This window comes from Sylvia atricapilla, chromosome 1 (genome assembly GCF_009819655.1).
Source record: "Sylvia atricapilla isolate bSylAtr1 chromosome 1, bSylAtr1.pri, whole genome shotgun sequence".
NCBI lineage: Eukaryota > Metazoa > Chordata > Aves > Passeriformes > Sylviidae > Sylvia > Sylvia atricapilla.
In genome coordinates this window covers 17554811-17577314 of record NC_089140.1, presented here as the reverse complement: position 1 = coordinate 17577314, position 22504 = coordinate 17554811, and the positions used below count along the sequence as shown (strand labels likewise).

The window sequence follows — 22504 nt, the reverse complement described above, 5'->3', positions numbered from 1 at the left end:
AAGGAAGGGCTGTCCAGGCTGGGGGCTGTGAGGAGGACCTGAGGCATGTCAGGGTCTCCAGCTCAAAGCTGGCTGTGCTGGGGGCAGTGCAGTCATATTAATGTTAATTTGGTATGGTGGGATGACAGCAGGAGGGTACAAAGGCTGAAATAAGGTGTTCCACTGCAAGAGTCAGAAATACGGATCCTGTAATTATCCTCATTTAGCTCTGTTCCGTCTTCCTTCGGGCAAAGGAAAGGGAAGTCATGTTAAAGTGTATCTACCATTAGCTTTGTTGGGATTGTCCCAAATTAGAGAGGGAGACAAAGTTATTGATGAAAGAACAAAATCACCTCTTTTTTTTTTCTCCTCACTTGAATGTTAGCACTTTTTGTGATGACCACACTTTTTCTCAGTTTGATTTAGGGCATGCAAAAGTGTTTATTGCTTTCAGGCCTTTTAATTTATTTAAAATATTGGAGGGGGAGGAAGGAAACAAAAAATAAACTTGGAAAACAGAAAATATAACCTATTTAACATAATCTAAGTCCAGGTGTGAGAGTTGTGAACTTGAATAAAATTTCTTTTGGAGTGCATGAAGATTGATCTGCCACTTGGAGATGAGCATCTGACAGCTTGGCAATGCCAAATGACAGGTGATTATAGCCACTTCCCAGAGCTATATTTGTAATGGAATTGGAAGGATGAATATATCTTCTGCCTGAATATTTCATGTTCAACTTCATAGTTGCTCTTCTGTATAGTTGTTATAGTGATTAAACTTGGCTCTTGGCACCACTGTTAAGTCTCTGAACTTTTCTGAAGAGCTGAAACCTGTAGGTCTGACAAGACACAATGAAATTCTGTTGTGAAGAAGAGCAGAAAAACTCATACTCAATTTACTTTTTTGGCTTCAGCTGAGTGTTACCATTTCACTCCTTGGGCTAATTTTTCCTCACAAGTATAAGACTTCTTAACTCAACTGGAATGTACAAAGCATAAATACCGAACCTCTCCGCAGATTTTTAACAGGAGAAGTAATTTCATGATAAGTCATCACAGAAGTTGTTTTAGATTGTCATTGTAATTTTTAAAATCAAGTTCAGATGTTTTCCTTTAATGTAAGCACTGAATATTTTGACCACTATGCTTGCATGAAAAATAGGACCCACTTCGTTGAGATCTCTTACTAAGTGGATGAGACCAAAGGATCATAAAGGCCCCCTCCAAATCTTAATAATCTAGAATTCTTTGTACAATACCTAATCAACAGCCAATTAATTTAAAAATTAAGCCTCTTTGCCTCTAGATGTATTTATATGGAGTCATATTGATAGACCTCAGAATTTTTTTTCATTCTGCTGCTACAAGCTAGTGGCTGTTGTTGTATCTTCTTTGATAATACGCTATCTGAACATAGTCCTCTTCTTTCAGAAATGGGTCTATTTTAATTTTAAGCATTGAGAGACCACCACCCAGCCTGGCAGTGAAGATGCTGAGGATGAATCAGAATGGAGATGTGCTCAAATGAGCTGCAGCCCTGACACTGCTCTCCACTGTCCAAGGAGAAAGTCAGAGCTTCATCACAGTCAAGTGACTTTCTCTGGAGTTAGTTCCTTTCTCCACTTCAGATCTGACTGGTTGGTAGAGAATAGCCACCCATGATCCCCTAGAGTACAGAGAGGAGATTTTCTGACATGCTGGAGCATCCTCATGATGATCCCTTCCTGCAGGGCAGTCCCAAGCCATCTCTGTCCATACAAAGGCTTGGAAAGGCGCTACAGTGTAACCCACTTGAGTGGTCATAATTCCTCTTGAGCTTCTGCCTCATCACTCCAGGTCTAATATTTTTTCTGGACTAGAACAGGTTAAACAGGCTGGTTCCTGTGGAGAGCATTCATGACGTTTTTCATAGTGGCTACAGGATTTCACATGGACATTGAGACAAGTCTTTAATTATGGAACACTTCTTATGATTTAACTATTAATAATTAGCTTCTCAGATTTTTAGTTCTGAGTAATTGCTAGAGCCATGGAGTCATTGTATAATATAAGTTTGACTAATTGAGTGTAGCCAGTATTTGTTAATTGTTCCTCTTACGCACATGCTAAATCCAGAAGTGTTGAAGTTGCTCTGGGACATTAATTTTAAACACAATTAAAACATCATAACACGTTGGCAATTATTCTCTGTGCATTGTTTTGATATTGATGGATCCAGATCTGAGCACAGTAATTAAAAGGAACCACTGTTATTGTTGATCCCACAGATAAACAAATGCTGATTGTGTGCTGTGAACTGGTTAATCAAGTTTATTTAACTTGTCGTTAGTGATTCATCCTGGTGACTGTACTGGAGTGCTCTTTATTTGAGCCTGATAATATAATGGTTCTGGCTGTCTCCAGCTGCTAAAAGAGTTTCAGTAATTCTCTTAAATAGACTCCGGTAACACCTTAAGGAATGGCATTGTTAGATACACAAATTAAATCCAGCTTGAGACAAAGGAATTTTCCCTTAAAATGAGACATGCTTTGAGACCTTGCTGTCCCAACCGCTCCATGTCCTGAGCAGCAGCAGAGGTGATTATGTTTCCTGAGTGGTGATTATGTCTCATGGGCAGGTTCTTTGGTTTGGTTTGATTTTGATGATACTGTAGTGTGCCATGTTCAGTCTTTTCCTTTGCCATTGCTCTTTAATCCAGTTTGAGAGACTACTTCTGCAGCTGCAGAAGTTCTTATAAGAAGTTCTTATAAGTTCTTATAACACCCAGTTTTGAAATCACAGGTCCACAACCAAAAACCAATCTCTCTTAAACCATCTCTACATTTTGGGTGTCCAGTTTGCTCAGGTCCCTTAGCAGCACTGTCAATACCATTTACTGTCAGTCTCAGTAGTAGGAGCATCTTGCTGTGGCCATGAAAGCAGCAGCTCCAGACCAGTTTGGCACTGTCCCAAGGGGCACCTGGCTGCTCACTGAGACTGGGAAAGTAAGAGATCGACTCTGTCTTGTGCTCTTGGCTATGGAAACTAAAGGTGCTGGCTAAAAGCAGATAGTTAAAATTTAATTATTATTATTATTATTACTGTTGTTATCATCATTATTTTAGTCTTAGACTAATTTTCTAGGTATTTTCCCCCCACCATGGATGGAGGGAAAGCCTTCTAAGGAGCTAGAGTGCACTGATTCTGTTCTTATTAAGGTTCTCGGTACAAACACTATTGACCTCCACAGCAAACCCTGGTTTTGTACAAGGCTGAAAAAGTTCCTTCCTTTCAGGCATTTAATGTTAGTATGTTTTGTACTTTCTTTTGTGTTATTTTAGGATAAGGTCTTTATAAATGCCCTTAGTTTCTGAACTCTCAGTTTCTGGGCCCTGTGTACAGATAATGTCTTGGTACAGCTTTCATGGTGCTGCTCCAGGCAACCACACTGGCTTTCTTTTTCCATCAGAGGTTTCTGAGTTACTTTACATTTCTTGAAGTTGGTGATGTTCAGTGTTCACTATTCCTCCAAGAACCCGCTCATGCTTCCAGCTGGCTATGAATGTAAATTGCAAGAGGCTCATAGCAATTGTTCAGACTTTGGAAAACCTTGGTGTTAAAGGTACATTCATATCACAAGAAAAATCAGATAAGTGGGATGGCTGGCCATCACTTCTCCTAAAATAGTCTGCAACCGGAATGAGCAAGAGGAACCCAGGGCTAGCAAAACCACTATTCTAAATAAAATCACACTGTTTTCTTTATAATTGCAGGGCAACTATAGGAGTATTCTGCTGGGAGCACTATACTGCAGACCTTAAATAGCAGTGCTAATGTTTAAATTGTATTTTCCTATTTTCTGTGTTTTCCATGCCAGATTTCTGGGACTTTTGCCAGGTTCAAAGACCATATAGAATTAGTTGTTAAAAAAGAAAATAAATATTTCTGAAGTGCTACAGATTATGTATGTCTGATCTAATGAACAATAGTTTTGTTCATTTATCAATTGTTCATTGTAATTTTTTTTTTTTTTTTGGCTGGAAAGGGGAAGATGAGGAGAGTGATCCTCCTTGAGCTTCCATACTGCATTTATTTATACACAAAACATTTCTGTGTTCAATAATCTAAGTAGACAGGATGGCATTTCTGCCAGATGGAGATGTAGAAGGAAACATAGGGGAATTTTCCTAGCCTGTCTGGACTGGGTGGTTGAGAGGTCATTGAAAACAATTTGGTTAATGTTATATTGAAGTCAGGGTTGAAGAAAACTTGGAAGGCTGTATTATGCTAGATCTGTTTAAAAAGACATCCAAGATACTGCTACCTGGTGTTGGAGCATGAATTTAAGTGAGAAATTGCCTACTTTTATTAATATCTCAGTTATGCTTTGTTCTTAACCTAATTCAGAAGTTGTCTGTGGATAAACTTTCTGGTCTTGATGCTGTAACTCAACACTAAGTTTGTTCCACCATCCTTGACTCAGTCTTATGATCTGGATAGACTAAATCAGTCTGATACTCTCTGCTAAATCAACACGTGGCATCTGCTGGAATCTGTGGGATTTGATCTCATCCTTCTCAGCCACACTATTTTTTGCCGTGCAGCCTGGTAGATCTATCGATTTTCATGCAGGCTGCTGGCTCTGATCTGCCAAAAGAGAATTAGTTATATGTTTCTGTATGTTTTGCTACTGAGGCTTCGAAATCCCTCTTAACCCAAGTCCCCGCTTACATATTGCTACCATTCATTTTTATTGGCGTCGCTAAAGTTGAATTCCTGTATCTTGATTTCTCCCCAATTCATTCTCCGAGCAGCTCGAAAGAATCCAACTGAAAACAAAACCTCAAAGAGTTTACATAATGAATTACTTTTAAACTAGACGCTGAAAAAGACAGAGGAGCATTTATCAGGAATGTTTGTGGGCTTGGTGGTTAGGAGCTTAAAAAAAAAAAAAAAAAAAAAAAAAAAAAGTGTGGAAAGGCTTTTGTCCCATGACAGAGATTTAAAAGGCTGCGGGCTCGGATTCCAGCGGAGGCTCAGGCCTGCGATCGCGTTGGAAATGCGGCGTGTGGCGGGCCGGGGCGGCAGCGGCGGGGCGCGGGCGGGCTAGGGGCGGCCCGGGGCCGTCACCTGCTGGGGCCGGGCTCGGGGCGCCCCCGGAGCCCCGCGGGCTCTGCGCCGAGCTTCCGCACTCCGCGCCCAGCGCCGCGCTGCCGCCCGGCTGGAGACCGCAGCTTGTGCCGGAGGCAGGGACAATGGAGGAAAAGGAAAGCCAGAAACTTGAGCTGTGCCTGGCTTGCCCAACAGACAGCAGGCAGACGAGGGGTAAGTAAGCGGCCGATATAAGTGAGGCAAAGATGGAGTTACCTTTAAGCGTGTCCCTCGTTGCTGCTTTATATAACTGGAGGCAGAATGCATGGAAAAAAATTAGCTTTTTTTTTTTTTTTTTTCCTTGTACTAATGGCTCTGCTATGCACATTTCCCTAATACTGGAACTTTGTGAGTTTAACTTCCTCTTTGGAGGGATTTCTGTGTGCGCCCTCGGAAGCCGGGAGCACGCTGCATGGCTGTCAGGGATGCGGGATCCTGCCCGTGCGGAGGCTGAGGCGGGGAAAGCGTGTCCGCTTCCCTTTAAATGCTCTGCCGGCCTCAGCTACGGCAGAGAAATAGGTCTTCCTTCGTAAAAGTGTGTTTGAGCTCGTCTTTACCTCGGGGTGTCTGTTGAAAGAGGAAGATCCACGGCAGATTGTGACAGGGTTGGTTTACTTTGAGTGAAACCACTGGGGTTTGTTTTGGAGCGAAGCCAGGACTGTCTAAGCGAGGTTTTCACGGCGGCTCTGCCGCTATGCATTCATACCTTCACTGCTGCACTATCTATTTCCTATAAAGTGTACGGAAACTATTTCCTGGAGAATTCTACATGGGCCATTCCACGTGGAACGTAACATTCAGGTAGCCTGACAAACACCTAAGCTAATCTTTATCTATTAGAGTGTTTGTGGGGCACCTGTGAACATTCCCATTTCCTGCAGGTTGTATTCCTCACAGGCATTTCAGGAAAACTTGGGTTACTGTGCTTTTGTGAAACAAATAGTGCATGTGGTTTAAAAAAAAATCACGCAAGTTTACAGGCATGCAATGCTAATAAATAGCGTGTTAGCAATTTAGGAGGAAAAAAATGCTATTCTCTTTTTTTTTTTTTTTTAATTGAGTGTTCATTAATTGGGTAATGCTCTTTTGAATTACTTTTTGAGTAAAATTATTGAGCATTGCAAGTAACCTGTGTCTGTGTATGTTTATATTTAGTGGGATGGAAATCTTCACTTCAAGAATGTGTCTGATTAGGAAAAAAACACCTTCAGTAACACATTTCTTCTATAGGGCTTGGATGAAACTGCCTCAGATACATATGGAGCTAGGAAAACAGAGGGCTGACCAGACTGATTCTATGGTTCCCAAAAATGTTCAGTGCTGAAAGCTCATAACCAAATGTAGTAGTTTTGGCCCCTATCCAAAATTTACATTGGAAGGAGAGCTAATTGTAAAGACAGTGAAGTAAATTAGAACAATTCCAAATAATATCACATTTACTGCTAACATAAATGTAACAGAGGTTGGTTTGAGTCATGCTGTTAATTTCATATTCTTTTTAAAATGTTAGTATTGAATGGGGTTCGCTTCAAGGCTCAGTTTCACAGTATCGGTATGGGTGAGGTCCACAGTTGTTCCTTTCTGAAATTATTCTGAAAATGTTCTTTTCTCATGTCACCTGGCTTGCAAAACAGGACTATTAAAATCTTCCTAGCATTTAAAGTAGTGAAACAAAATTACTTTCCTGACCTTTGTAGACTTCAGTGGAGGGTGTGTCTTAGAAGAATTACATTCTGGGACATATCAAAGGACTTTTTTATTTTTCTATTTTTTATTTCTCTCCTAGCTCGCAGCCATTAATCTGTCGTGATAATCTTGCTGCTAATCCTAGACATACTCATTCTACACTGCAGACCTGTGCCTTTACTATAATAAAGGGTAATGTTGGTGATGTTAAGGAATCTTGAAACTTGTTTTTAGATCAGAGAAGCAAATCAAGTGTAAGAGTTACTCATGCCTTTGGATAACCAAATTCCTCCCTGTCAATCAGCAAGTCTTGCTTTTAGTTGCCCTCTGGACTTGCTGCTTTATTGAACAGAAATACCTTCAGCTTTTAGCTTCTGAAAATGAGGGAGAGAGAGGGAGATGAGCTTATCTCACACCTGTATGTTTTCTATTGCCTTCTCTTTGCTCCTTTCCTAAGGAGGGTACTTGAATAATTTATCTTTTTCCTACTCACAGCACTCATCTGGGAACTATCACATGATATTTCACACATTTCACAGTTATCTGTGGAGATTGATTTGCTAGGCCTATTATCTTCACTTGGAAGATATGGAAAGTTGACCCACAATGTTATTGAGAACTCCAAAATCCAGACTATCTCTCTCAGTTTTTCCTCCCTATAACACTGTGGCCTACAGAGCATCTGTAGAACTGATGTGTCTTAAGATCCACAGGGGAGTTTCGGTGGCCCAGTGCTCCGCCCTGCCACTGAAGTCACTTATCCCTGTCCAGAAGTGGTCCAAAACATTTTTTTCAGTGGTTAGCAGAGAAAAGACCCATACTGAAACACAGAGATTTTGGTTTGCAAAGAAAGTTGTGCTGCTGTGTGCTGTAATGATGTAGGATCAGGATCTTGCTGAATGCCCAAGTCAGCTTTCTGGCAAGATGAGAAATTAGCTTGCATAGTTTACATTCCTTTCTTTTCACTGGTATTTATGCAGTATTTTCCAAATATATGAACGAAAAATAAGAGAATTTGTTGATCTTTCTAATACAGTATAAGAAAAGTATGTTATTTTTGAATCCTTTTCAAGGTTTCACCTAATAACAAACAGTGGTAAACCCCTTTACTTGATATGTCTCTTTCTGTGCCAAATAATTAGCTTTTTCTTAAACTATTGAAATTACTGAAGTGCAGAGTAGAGAAAGACTTTCCATGTGAGAGATTTAGGACCCAAAATACACACTCATGAGTTCTGGGTTGGGCTTGTCAGCATAGGTTTACCTGCCTTCTTGAGGAAGTGCCTGCCATCACTTCAGTGATTGAAACTGCTGCTATGACCATACTTTGAGGGCTTACACCAAATTGCTGCACTCAGTCACCCGTGCACATGCTGACTCCCTTTAGCTCCAAGAAAATCTCTTATTTTATGTCTGTGCCTTTGTTCCAGCAGCCTAAGGGATATAACCTCTAGGCTCTTGGCACAACAAATTAAAGATGGTAAATTCCATCCAGCCCCAGCCCACCTAGTTTTCCTCCCATGTAAAGTCCATTGGAATGACTGTGCAGCTTTCAGAAACTGTTTTCACTGAGTATATCTGGAGTAGCCACACTGGCTTCTTGCAACCAAAACTTTCCTGTTTGCCATTTTTCTCAAACCAGCTCAGTGTACCTGGTGGCTCATGCTCTGACTTTCCAATAAGCAGAGAGCGTGGATGTTTCTTAATTGAGCTGTGCTTAAAGAAGTTGGGTACTTGTATGTTTGAACATGAAGGTGAGGCTGCTACTATGAAGGTTTAACCATGATTGTGCTGCTAAGAAGGTCTCAGCAGGTGCTGTGAAGATCACAGGTGACATTTTGAATCTGTGTGAGAGTAAGACTTCCATGTAAACCAAACCTGCTCACAAAGTTGTGAGCTTATCAGACCCTGGTGTCTGCAGGTGGTGTCACCCTGTGTTTGCATCTGCTTTCAGGATAGGTTTCCATGAATGCAAACAGGAGGGCATTGTTGAAGATTTTGGAGCCCTTGAACAGTATAGGGAGTTTACAGAAACATGTGACATCTTTGAGGACCATCCAAGGCCAAGTTCTGTTATGGAACCCAAGGAAATAGGTTCCCTATGTGAATTGGGGGGACATCCAGCAGAGGCTCCACTGATGGAGGATTTGCTTTATTACAAGGGCTTGATGTTCCATGGCACGTGGCAGGCAATTGACAATGCACATCAGAAAGCTGAGAAATCCTCAGCATAAAATCCTGAGGCAAGTGGTGTGCCTACCACACACAGTGTGAGAATGACTGACTGAACATAAAAAGAAGTGAGTAGGTCCCTCTTTCCAAACAGTGGTGCTATGTAATGGCAGCACGTGGGCAAAACATCCGGGGGAGGATCAGGGGCTCTGAGACAAAAAATGTCAGAGAGAAATTCGGATTTATTCAAAACAGGTAGAAGAAGGAGTTCCCTGCTCCTGGGGAGGTGTTGGGAAGGGTTAACACTCAGGGGTGTCTGAGTCTGAGTCTTTCTGGTAAAGATGAGGAAAGCCACATCGGACTTGGAGAGGCCTTTTCAGTAATTCAAGTTTTTGTGAAGTTTTTTTTTTTGTTTTTTTTTTTTGGTTTTTTTTTTTTTTTTTTTTTTTTCTTTTGCTGACAAAGGAGTGAGGGATTTTTTTCAAAGGTATTAGGTAACAAGGCTCCAGTCTACAATTTTTTGAGCACCAGAGGGCTCATGTTACAGAGTTACCTGAAGATAAGCCAGCACTTACATACCCACAGTGTCTGCCTATTTCTTTACAAATGTCGTTGCAGTCTTTGGTCTTAATGTAGATTATAAAGTAGTAAAATTTATCTGGGGTTTTCCCCCCCTCCTCCTTTTTTAGATCACACAAAACTTGCTTTTATTCTATTTCTTAAGAAATGGTTTATGGAAAAATGATGCAGAGTTTTCCAGCTCGTTGTCCTGAGACGTATAAAATCCGAGGGAGATCCGTGAAATTTAAAACCAGACCACAGTCACAAATCAGGAAAAAGAGACTCCCAAACCCTCTTATTATTTCCTAGGTGTTTCAGAACATGTTGAAAACACACTGGAAAAAAAAAGATTAAGGATTAAAAATCTGCTCTGTCAAAGGAATTCTATCAGTTTGTGTCCTTAAGGATACTAGTTATGGGGCCATTAAGTGTACTGGACCCTATTGAAGAAATCTGTTTCTTCTTGTAGAAAGCACATTGTAGATCTTAAAGGTCAGGGAATAAGGGCCCTGTCAGATCTTCTTTTCAAGTCACATAGGTAAGTTGATATAAAAGGAACATCTACTTTAATGATACTCACTTTCCTGTGAGGCAGTACTGCAATTGTGTGATAGAAGTAGATAAGTATGTTCATAGCTTATATAAGGGATTATTTCTGGGCCACTTACTATGATGGGTATATGCCTAATGATGCAGAACATGCCATTGTGCACTGCCAGAGTTTTAAAAGTACCTAGCTTTCATATCAATCTTTTTCCCCATTTTTGCTACTAATGTGAATGTTGGTATTGAGTTTTTATAATATAAACTATGTTTGGTTTTTGGTTTTGTTTCTTTTCAGACCAGGCAAAACCCAGTTTGCATGTAACATCACTAGATGATGCAGAATGTCTCCGATCTAAAGAGCTCCTGTCGACCCCAAGCAGTCACACTCCTTCTAATTCAAAGTCCACCCGCAACATCCCTCGAAGACATACAGTGGGTGGCCCTCGCAGTTCCAAAGAAATACTGGGAATGCAAACCTCAGAAATGGACAGGAAGAGAGAGGCTTTTCTTGAGCATCTGAAACAGAAATACCCCCACCATGCCACAGCAATAATGGGACACCAGGAGAGACTGAGGGATCAGGTAAGGAAGTAAAATTTGTATCATGTCTTTTGTTCCATAGTCCTTATAACTCCTACAAAATCGAGTGTTACCTCGTTACAAAGGGTGAGAATGTAACAAAGTATGAAACAGATTTTTGGAATTCAGATGTTGCCTTAAAATTCAAAGAAACAAAATTAATCTGTTCAGTATTACCTTGGAATTGTTTGTGGAAATTGACACTTCTGAAAAGCTTTTCCTTTTTTTTAGAGCAAACACAGAAAAAAGAGTAAAGGTGAGACTCTTGATCTTAGTATATGAGTCTCAATCTACTTTTCACAGCTGAAGGGAAAATATGGAACAGCTGTTAACTTCTGTTACACTTTCGGTATTGGCACCGCTGCCTGGGAGAAAAGAAAATACCTGCAGAGTGTGTCTGTATGCTTTAGCTGGCTCTGTTACCCTTTCATTTGCTTTCTTTTCTATTTTTGAGTTTTGTAATGCAAACAGAACAGACTTACCCATAACTGTCTGCCTCCTCCAGGGAGTTCTGACACCCACATCCGTCTGTCAGCAGCATACCTGAGGGTGGTGTGCCTCTGCCTGCAGCTGCTTTCCAGCAGCCAGCAGGAGATGTAGGGTCAGAGGAGAGCTGACACGCTGATGTATCTCTCAGAGCAGGTGGAGGCTGCCGACACACCGACCCTCTGAATTCAGGGAATGCCATGCAAGGATCTCTTCCTAACTCTGGACTCTGGTTTTGGGTGCAATAACAGAGTTTAATCTGTTCAGGCAATCTACCGTCTATTCCATAATTAATTTTTTTAAACAAGTGTCAGAATTTGAAGTTTGGTCTAAAAAATCTTGTGCTCATTATTCTTGGTTTAACAAATGATTGACAGCAAGCCTTTTTGTAGAAGTTCGTTTCCGTTAGTTGTTTATAGGTGTTTCAGCACTCACAGCAAATTAATTGTAAATAAGGAATAAAAATGAGTTGGAAAAACATTGTATTCTGTTATGGAAGCTTCTTAGTGAATTCCAAGCTTCTTTGAACCTTTGCATACTTGAGAGGCTTTGAAGATCAGACTGTTACAGGTTTGGAAAGATTGTAATTTGTTAAATCACCTCTAGAACTTCTCTTTTACATGGTCTCTAGAGATCCCAGGTGTCACCACTGTTAGAATCCATCTGTATCCAGCTAAAATTGCTGCAAAACTTCAGCTCTAATGAGGATGATCTATTCCTTATTTTTAAACTGTTTTACTTCTTTCTTTTTAAAGGACTTTTTTCCCTCCCCACTTATCTCTTCCCTGAACTTTAGTGACTGTGTGGAATGTGCTGGGTGGTGGATAAAGATAGCATACAAATTAAATAAAGGGGGTAGGAGGGGGGCGAAATCCAGAGATTAGATCTTTTGGAGTCATGTAAATATTTAGTTCCAGTGTTGCAGACACTGCAAACGTAGTTTGAACAGCCTACAGCATTACACCCTACACATTTTGTAATTTGAGCCTTTTCTGAAGGCAATATATTACAGAAAGAATGCAGTAACTGCTCTTGATATTTGTTTAAAATGTGTCTTCCTTGCTAATTTATTGAGGGTAAAATTCCTTGCTAATTTATTGAGGATAAAATTCATTCTGCTGCTTCTATTTTTTTGGCAATTAGACGTATGTATTATATGTGTTGTGTGTAATGAGTTTTTTAACAATTTTAAAACAAAATAACTGTAAAACTACTGTTAGAGCATATAAATACTGAAGACTCCGGCCATTCAGCCTTACATAAAAAAGTATAAACTGAACCAAAACCACATGAAAACATGCAGAAATAAATAATACAAGTTGATTGTAAGAAAGTTGCTTAGTTGGCATGTGATGTATCAACTGTCTGTCTCATCAGATGCAGTAAGACTATGATGATCATAGCATTACAGTTCAGAGGGGGATTTTCTTACCAATTTTGTCTCTGTGTGCACACCCACGTATCAGTATTTGGGGTGGGTGTGTGTGTTTGTGTGTGGTTATGTGTAACTGTATATAGATACACATAAGTACGTGTGTATAAATATACATATACACACAGCTGTGTGTGTGTACATGTATGTGCCTGTATAATGTGTGATCTCTTAGCCACTCCATGAATAAGACTAGAGTATAATTTTGCCTTGAACTGTGTATATGTGCATTTAGCATCCATACTTCCTTTTTTCCACCCTTATATATGTAAGTGTGTAGCAGTGGTGTAGACGACAAACTACATGCACATGTAGTGGGTATGTATATGTAACATATACATGTATCACAAACAGAATTTGTAAGATGTATGGGAAGACATATTTAAAATGTTACATTTTATTTTCCAGGTTCCTTTCTAGGTTCCTTTTCTCCCTTCTTACTTATTCAGTTGTTCCAGTATCTGGAAAGTGGCAACAATGTCCATGGTGGGAATTTCCCCATTGTAGGATGCCTGTTAAGGGTAGTAGTTACTGCAGTACCATTTTCTAATCTCTCTGTCAAATGGTGCAGCTGAAACAGAAAATACCCCAGTATTTACAGTCAGGAGGTAGCCCCTGGTACATCACATAATTTCTCTTCCAGGCTGCTCTAAATCCTCTCAGCTCCATAACCAATAGTAAATCAAGATTGGTAATTGTCTGGTTTCTTCTGTGTGGGCATTTTTTTCTTGCCCATTTTAGCCATCATTATCTGAGTATGGCAAACTGACTCCTTGTTTGCAGGAAATAAACATCAGGAAAAAAACACTTGATGCTGTCACATCCTACTGTATCACTTCCACCGGCAAGGGCAGCTGAATGTTGTCTGCATCTTCCACTATGTGCTAATGGTTTCCTCCAGGCTTCATTTATTCAGATAAATCCCTCTCTGGATGTGTCTCCTGAGGACCCATTTCTGCTCCTGATAATCTGCCACGAATCAGAAGTACAATCATGGCCAGGTAAAATGCCAGCAGGGATTACTGATGGTTAGCTTATGTGATGACCTGAAACCTCCCAGCTGTGCATACAGATCATTTCTCCTCTGAAGGTTTGTTGCCTTGTTTGTGATATCCTGCTCTGGCAAGGAAAGCTCACAGAGGCAGAGGCCATCTTTATTTGCACAAGGGGCTTGGGATATTGCAGCAAGGCAAATAGCCTGCAGCTAAGCTCGTCTGTGGTAAACTGGAGCATGACTTTGCTGCAGCCTGGAGGGGTGCAGACATCCTTGTGCACCCCAGCCCAGGAGAATGCAGCACCCGATGGCCACAGCTCTGTGACCCATAGCCCAGCAGCTTGCCCTCTCACTGCAGCTTTTACCCCTTCTAAGAGAAGTCCACAGCTGGACACCAGAGCTCACTCCACCTCGGCTGTAAAGCTGAGGAACAACTTTTTTTTTTAGGTACTGCAAGTTTCTGCAGGAGTTTTAAACACCTTACCTCTGCCAATGCTGTCTCACCTGTGGTAAGGGAAGGAAGGTGCTAATGTAATCCCAGGGAAGTTGGGAAAAAAAAGAAAGCAAGAAGGAAACAGTCTGGGATGTCTTCAGTTTCAGACAGTGTGAATCATTTGCTGTGGAGCTCATGGAAGGACACGGTCACCTGCTTAGGTGAGGTTGACTCTGGCCAGCAGAGAAGGAAAGCAGGAACAAGTGTAAAAGCTGGGTCTGTAGCTGCAAGCATGAAAAGGAGTTAGCAATTAAAAGGTTAAAATGCTAACCTGGCAGTGGGAGGGGGTAATCCCTGCTGTGAACCTGTTTTACAAGTCAGCTCTAAAAAAACCTTTCTGAGGGGCAGAGAACAAAAATGAATGTGTAGAAGTTTTTCTGAGCGGGAGCTTGTGAGCCTGGGGTAAGAAAGTGAGCTGGAAGAAGTTTGCCACAGCTTTCTTCAGTTGTTGTTTGACTAGGAAATAGGCTGGGAGATGTGGAAGGGTCAGGAGCAGCTCTAGTCCTTCAGGCAGTGCTCCATGAAGAAGAAATTTTCTTGGCAAACGAAATCAGATTTCAATCAATTTAAAACAAAACCCAAATCCTTCCGGTGCCTTTGCAGGGCTGATTGCCTAGAAAATGGTGGTTGCGAGTTTTTTGTTATGTTCATTTCGATCTGAACATGACAGGTAACTCTTGGCATCTGGGCAGGTGTGGCTAAGGTTACCATGGAGATCCATGATGTCATGCTTGATAGAGCATGTCAAGACAGCTAATCTAACATGTAGATGTTCAAAAAGTCCCATAGGCCAGGACTAAGCTTTATGCAAATAACAAAGTTACTCTGCAAAAGGGTGAAAGAAAACACGGCTGAGACATGGCGTGCGTTCTACCTGGCAGCTTGAAAGGATTATTACAGACTTCATCATAAATTATAACTTTTGGAACTAAAAGAAGAGGATTTCAGACCGTCTCTGGCCTCACCTGTGGAATCTCACATTTCGGTAAATAAGCCTCTTTCTGTTTCTGCCCTCGCTGTGAAAAAATGCTTTTGAAATCATGGAGTTTGCTTCACCACGTTCCTGCTGGCAGCAGGGCTGAGTCAATAAAGCAAGTTTTCTGGCAGGGCATGTTCCCTTTTCTCTTTCAAAAATGAGTTCTTTATCAAATGAACTAAGAATTCGGAATTATTTGAAAGTCATTGTAATGTATCATGTTGATTATATGAATCATGCTGCAAAAATTTCCTAGGTAGTGTTTTGGAGGAGAAACTGAGAATGGAGACACTGTATTTATTTGTAGATTATTGCCAGATGTCTCTCCTTTAACTGTAAAAATAGAATCCTAAAATTACAACAGCATTTATTCCAGGATTTGCTATCTGTTAAAATGCTGAAGCTTTTTGTTTTTTACATGAATCACAGTATTAGTTGGCTAAACTGACTTTGAGTGTATGTTTTGACATAATAGGTAACATTTGACCACTTCTTAATAGATTTTTTCCTTGGGTAAAAGTATGTTAGTAGAGGATAAACATATTTGGAGGTGAAAGTGTAGCAACAGAAAACTATTGGGACTTTGGGATTTGAGGTGTAAACAAAAGGGGATCGTTTCAGTCCCTCTGGAGAGACAGTAAATGCCCTTGTGTTCGAAGTTGCAGCCACTTTGGTGCTCACATGAGTGAGGACGGATCAAGTAAACAGCAGTCGGTAAGGGATGGCCCCCCGCTGGCACCGGGGGATGTGATAACGGGAAGCCGCGTTGGGGCTCCAGGGTTCACTTGGTTCAAATTGCTCAGTGTGGAATGGGAACGGGCAGGTCTGGGTGGGAAACGGTGGGGACAACGCCCGACCTTAAAAATGTGAAAAGAGAAAAATCGTAATGTTCTGCCTAAGATTACTGAGAGGTGTAAACTTGAAAGGAACTTCGCTTCCATGTAGATCCTCAGTAGGATTTAGGGAATGAGGGGGTTGCAAAATATGGTTAGCACATTGTCTAATTCCAGGTGAAAAAACAGGGTATAAAGGTTTTCTGATATTCTGCATTGCTTGATTAGGCAAGGTTAAATAAACATTTTTTGAACATGTAGTGACTTTAAAAAGAATTGAAAGCACTGCAAGTGAAGAAATCCCTTTAAAAACTAGTTTTTTTTTAGTCAAAGCTCTTTTGCTTTTACACCCAGTTATATATTGAAACTGAGTTATTAATGGGAATTTTTTAGAATTCATTTCAATTTAACCTTTCTTCCAAAGTCTGAGTGTTAGTTGTTTAGTACTTGCGTATGTACAAATAACAATGTAAAATGAACTAGCATATTTTACATTCATTACACTGTTGCTGGTTGATGCCATTGAATCAGGTAGGGAGAAATTGATTTAGTGTTAATTACTGCATGAACACTTCTTTGGTCTGTGCAAGTTTAAAAACAGAGTTAAAAATTACATTGTTTTAAAATGTGAAGAATGTGATTTTAATCTGGATATGCTGCAGATTTTTCTAGTTGGGAACATCCATTTCATTGAATTACCACTTGGTTCACATCCTGGTGTATTTAATGTGTCACCAAAAAATGCCTATTTCTATCTGAGAAGTCAGCGTCATACGGCCAAAACTCGCTGTTGTGTCGGCACAGGCTGCAGGTATTTGAGCCGGGGGAAAAGTAAAGTTTCAGAAGTTGTTTGAGGAGATTCCTGTGAGTTCCTGCCTCCTCTCCAGCAATGGACACTACTGCCATGCCCCAGTGAGACAGCAGGTCCCCGCTGTCCCTGGGCAGTCTGTGTAACCCAGCAGAGCAGGCTGAGGAAGGGAGACCCTCCCCGGTGTCCACACGTGTCCCCTGTCTCACCTATATCTGGTGCAACAATTTATTGTTTTCCAGGTCGCTCTAAGTTAAGGGCAACTGCTCTTATTTTACGCTGTTACAAGCCCCTAAGAAAAGCTATGAAAATGAACATATGCAACATGATTATGAGGTTAAATCTCTGCTGGATTCCAAGCCCTTAGCTTTTGTTTTTGGAAGGACATGAGATGACATGTCCATTTGTTTTGAGTTGAAACATGCTCTTTAGCCCCCAGATAATGCTGTGATTGCAAGATATTTATAAATAGCCTGATAGATAAATGAACAAAGAGCTGGTTCATTAGCAAAGTAAAGTGGATTTACTTTGTATTCACTCAAAGTGAAAATGCTGAGGAAGAGGAATGTTCCTAATAGTGTCTCAGTGGAAACTCTTTCGATTTTACCCTCTAGTTTATAAAAGTAAGGCAACTTATTAAGGCACATATTAAACTACTAGCCCTAAGGTATCTCTGGGAGTACATGAAGTTTAACTAGATTGTTAATACTTGCTTTGATAAATAGAAGTTTCTTTAATTATATCTATCAGTTAAAAGTAGTTTGAAAAGCTGGAGTTTTATTGAACAAGCAAACAAAACAAAGCTGAAAAAAGGATAATAAAGCAATTCCCTTTCTTTTTCCTTCCCTCCCCCATGCAAACCACACACCAGTGCAGTTACTTTGCCCCAACAGGATTAGTAACTTTTTTCCTGTGGCAACGTCTCTGCATTTTAAATAGTGTGTATTGTTTGTAACTCAGAAGTCCCAGGTAGTTGCTTGTACTTTCCTTTGTTCGTGTGAATTTTGTACATATATTTTTCTAATCTAATTTTATGACAAGCAAAAGTATTTTTAGAATGCTTTGTATTCAGTTGACTAAGTAAATGCCTGCAGTAATCTTGTTCCAGTACCTATTATTAAATCCAGTACAGAATCTAGGACTTTGGTATCCCTTAAAGCATGTTTCAGGCAGCTGCCTTCAAAAGCGTTGCCCATGGAAACCTCTCCCAGTTATTGTAGACACCTGAGATTCCTTAGTTTGAGAAACTTAAGCTTTTCTGGCCCAAAATGTCCTGAGGCATTTATAGGTGTGTTTTTGCACATACTCGGTTTAGCCCTCATTCTTTCTGGGTTGCCTCTGTCGATGACTGCCAAAAGCTGCCCCAAAACAGCCAGCAGGGCCCTGGGGGGTGGGTTCAGTGCAGCAGTGGCTCCAGCAATGCTGGGGAGGAGTGTCTGCGCCAAGGGTGCTTTGCCACTGCGTCCTCTTCCAACTCTGCTTTTAAACCAAAGCACCTCCAGCTGCTTCCTGCCCAGCTCAGGGATGAACAGCACAGGAGGCATCCTCAGGAAACCATCCTAGATGGGGCTTGTCAGTGACTGACCCCTAAATCCCCAAATTAATTTCAGGCCCCTTAGTTACGTATGAGAGCACAGTAAGTTTGTGACAGAAGTGATAATGAAGGCCTGCAAGCTCTGGTCTACAGACACTTTTGGCCACACCAGTTTTGGGGAGACTTGGCCATAGCTCTGGAAGTGTGCTAGAGAAGGTGTGAGGAGCACTTGTCTGGCAGATGATCTCAGCCAGGCAGAGGTGTTGGGTGAGGGCAACAGGTTGTGCGGGTGGTAGTGCTGAGGTGACAGTGTAACTTCCCTGGTCAAGGCTCCCTCTGTAACCTGGGATTAGCCTAAGAACCGGTGAATTTGCTGTGTCCAAAAACCATTTCCCAGCAAATGGATGTGAATGTGCTTGGGCTGTTCTTGTTGCAGGTGAATAGTCCTGTGGGCTTCTCACTGGGAAGCATTTTTGTGCTATATGCACATTGTCAGTTGGGATGGGAGCACATAATTATGTCAGTCATTAGCAAAGTAAATGCACCTCTGGACTATTGCTGCTGCTTTACAGCATTTTCCAGTTGATTTTCTAACAAAGGCAGATTGCATTCAAGTCACCTGATTAACTGGTTTGGTTTAATCATAATCACCATTATTTAAAATTTCTGGGCTCAAATAGGAGAACAAGAGTGAATAAGACAAACCAATTGCTCGTGTACAAGTATTCCAATTTCCTTTTTCTTCAAATGAGTTGAGTACACTAGAAAAAAAACCAGTGCTCTTGTTAAAATTGTGGCCAACACCTGTGACTCTGACAGCTGCCCCTGAGATGTGTTTTTAACATTCACCCAGTCATGGTAATTGTGCCAGTTCAGTAAATTCAGAATCTGTGGTATCAAGTTTTGCATCTTGACATAGGAAATCAATGCAGGGACTTTTGTTTGGTCAGGAATCTTTTGAAGGATCCTCTTTTGGTCTTGTGGATTTTTTGTCCCAATTAGTACCTTTTGTGATACTGCATTTAGTGTGACCCCTTGTGCAGGGGATTGTAGTGATTCCAGTTATTCACTAGGAGACTGCTGCCTTAGTAAGCACTGAGCAGTGTAATTTGTTTTCAGTTTAAGAAAGATTTTCATTGGCTCATCAATACACTGCCATAGGTGTACTTCACTTAAAAAATAAAGTCTAAAATTCACAATTAGTTATTAAGGAAAGGAAGAGAATAGCTATTCTCTTAGGTTATTTTTAGATTACAAAATCCAAAAGACCAGTAATATGTCTTTCACCATGAGTTCTGCCTCTTAAGGGTAATTTCTTAACACCTGTCAGGTGGTGGATGTGGGATAATCAGCCATCATGTATGTTCTGATCTTTGGTAGTTACAGATTTTGTCCCACATCTTCAGATTTATCTTCCAAAATTATCTTCTTGCTAGTTCTTCTTGATACCTACACGAATGTCCAATTCTGTTTTGTATTGCTGAATTCTTGACTATGTAAATATTTCATGACTGAAAATTCCAGAGCTCAATTAAGTTCTAAGACTATTTCAGTTTCTAAGGGGTTTCTTACACATTTCTTACACATACCTTTAATAAACTATCTTCATTGCAATTATTTCATTCAAAAGAGAAAAACTAGTTGTACTTCAGTTTCAATTGATCCTAAACATTTCTTTAGTCTAGAGGGAGATATCTGTCCTTTAAGAAAGGAGGACGGCAGCAAGAAGAAAATGTCAAGAGTGGAGAAACAGAGTTAAAAGGTTTGGGTTTTTTTTATTTGAAAGAAGTCGATTCTGATTTTAAATCCTACACGATACGTTCATTTCAGATACACTTCCTGCCAAATGAGCAAGCAAAGACTTTTCCAATTTGCATCTATGTTGTGGGTATGTGGGTGTCTGAAGTCTGGAAACAGACCTGCTGTCAGTGTTTATGTATGAGCTTTGGGTTTTCTTCCACTGTGCTTTGAAAGCATAATTTTAGCTGCATTTATTAATTTGTAGCCCTATTTTTAGTAACACAAAATACGATACATCAGACTGTTGTAATTAGTAGCAAACTACTCACAGAATGAACAAATATTTGACTTTGATTAGAATAAGTAAGAAGAAATGTCACTTATTTCCCATTGGCTGAACAAGTAAACCATTGCATGACGTTGGTTGGTTGATTTAAATGAGAGTAAATATTGTTTGGAAGGAAGAATAATTTTTTAGGCTAATGTAAAAAAGTAGTTTAAAAGTACCTATGTAACTTAAATAAATGCTTCCATTTAAAAAGTGTATCCAAAAAATTAGAACCAAAAATTAAAATCCAAAAAATTTCTTGTAGATCTAAAGAAACTACTTATTTTGGGTTTTTTTTTACAGAGATGTGGTAGTTTGAGTAAATTCTTGATATACTTATTATTTCTGTTATATATTTCCCTAAAAGTCTGTAAAGAAAAACCCACTCCAAAACCTCACAGATGTGTGCCAATTTCACTCTTTAATTATGGATATCACGTGGTCTTAATTTTTTTTAAAAAAGCTATTTCATATTAAAATTGTTTAATAGCTTTACGTTAAACAGACAACATTATGTCAACGTCTGCTGCCCAGGGATGTGGGAGAGCCTCTGTATTCTTCTGTTCTTAGAATGGGATCACCACACTAATGCAATTACCATGAGTTGTCAGTAACTGCTGCAGTATTTTTGGGGTTTTTAGAGGATCTCTATTGTTCTGATTTGTTTTCAGCTGCTAATCCAAGCTGCCATCTTTTTGGCTAAGTCCAGCCCTGGGAATACGGGCAGGTTGGTGCTCTCTGCCAGCCTCAGGCACGCTCCTGTGAGGGTGAGTGGGGCAGAGGGTTCTGCACCGCACACACCAGGGACTCCGAGTCACCACAGCCAATTAGTGCGGGGTCTGTCACTGGGGGATTTGAATAAAAACATGTGGTAGAAACAGCATCAAACCTTTCTGGAAGTCAGTGGAGAACCTCTCCCTTCAGAACATCGCAGCAGGGTGGGATGGGGTGGAGCAAGGAGGCGCAGACCACAAAATGTTTTGCTTGGCCCTCATGGTGCTGGTGTTGATGTCAATAAAATGTTCCTGCAGACCAGGGTACAGTTGGCTCAAACCCCCAGCGGATCGTCTGACCGACGTGCTCTTCCTCTGATATCAGATGCAAGCATTTAATTCCTGGCCCGTGTCTGCTTCCCTTCTGTTTTATTTTTACCGCGTGTTTTCCACAGCGGAGGTGGCGGCCGGCGCTCCCCGCGCGGGCACCTGCCACCGCCACAGCTCCTCAGGGCGGCAGCTGCCGGGCCACGGCTCCAGCCCCAGCCTGGGCAGCTGGGCTAATCCCCTCTGAGCCCGGAACCCTGCAGCAAGCCGAGTCGGGTTTCCTCCTGAGGCCAGGGGACAGTTTCAGTAGTGCAGGACCGCTGCAGAGGTCACGTATGATACTTGGTTGTTGCTGTAGCTTAAGTCAAGATATTTCACCACAGCATTAACTATTTGTATTACTTTGATTGCTCTTTCGTGTCTTCTTACTGTACATGTTTTACCCTCCTTCACTGTGAAGTTGTGACCTCCTTGGTCTTGGGTATTAATCCTGTCACAAAAGGGTAGTTTCCAGCCCATGAGCAAATATATTTGCTCAATCCCCACCCGTGTGTGAGCATGCAACCATGAGAAACCAGTATTTTCTACGTATGACTCATTCATGCATCCGGATGTGCAGTGAAGTTGCACATCAGATGAGGCTCTGCCGCATGTGCACACCTATGGAAAAGCTGCACCCTGAGGAAGAGGGACCTGTGCTGCTCCTGCTTCTGCCTTCCATGCTGGTGACAGTCTGCTGCTGAGGGGATGGCTTTTGGGCAGGAGGTAACCCCTCGTGCTCCTGTGGCACAACCGAGAAGGAAAAGGAACCTCTCAGCTCTTTGCTGCTCCTCTGGTGCTTCTTCTGCAAGCCAGGTACAGCTGTGATAAGGAGCCACAACTTTCTTCTGTGGGGCTTGTGTAAGAGAGGATGGAAGCTTTTGGTTAGGCTGTTATATTCAAAACATTGCTCCCTGTAAGAAGGAATGTCCTTAAGTGTTCATTATTATTATTATTATTATTATTATTATTATTATTATTATCCTGTTGTCCGTACATGTTTCTTGGTTGATTTTGAGATGTGCAAAAAACCTTCACGTAACTGCAGTAGTTATCAGATGTTTTTAAGAGGGAGACTGACAGTCTACAGAAGAAAAGGCTTTTCTTGAACCACATTAAAATACAATTTGATTTTATCTCACGG

The 22504-nt window shown here is 40.9% G+C and overlaps 1 protein-coding gene across 7 annotated transcripts in view; it reads left to right on the top strand.

The window, feature by feature from the left end:
• The first annotated feature begins 5184 nt into the window (after positions 1–5184).
• Positions 5185–22504, top strand: part of KIAA1217 (KIAA1217 ortholog) — a 173799-nt gene continuing 156479 nt past the window's right edge. For all 7 annotated transcript variants that reach the window (XR_010743290.1, XM_066316215.1, XM_066316166.1 and 4 more), the window contains exons 1-2: positions 5185–5287; positions 10374–10660. Coding sequence is in view for 6 of the 7 variants with exons in the window: in XM_066316215.1 (XP_066172312.1) it covers positions 5218–5287; positions 10374–10660 (357 nt within the window). In the remaining variant the exon portion in view is untranslated. The remainder of the gene's footprint in view (positions 5288–10373; positions 10661–22504) is intronic.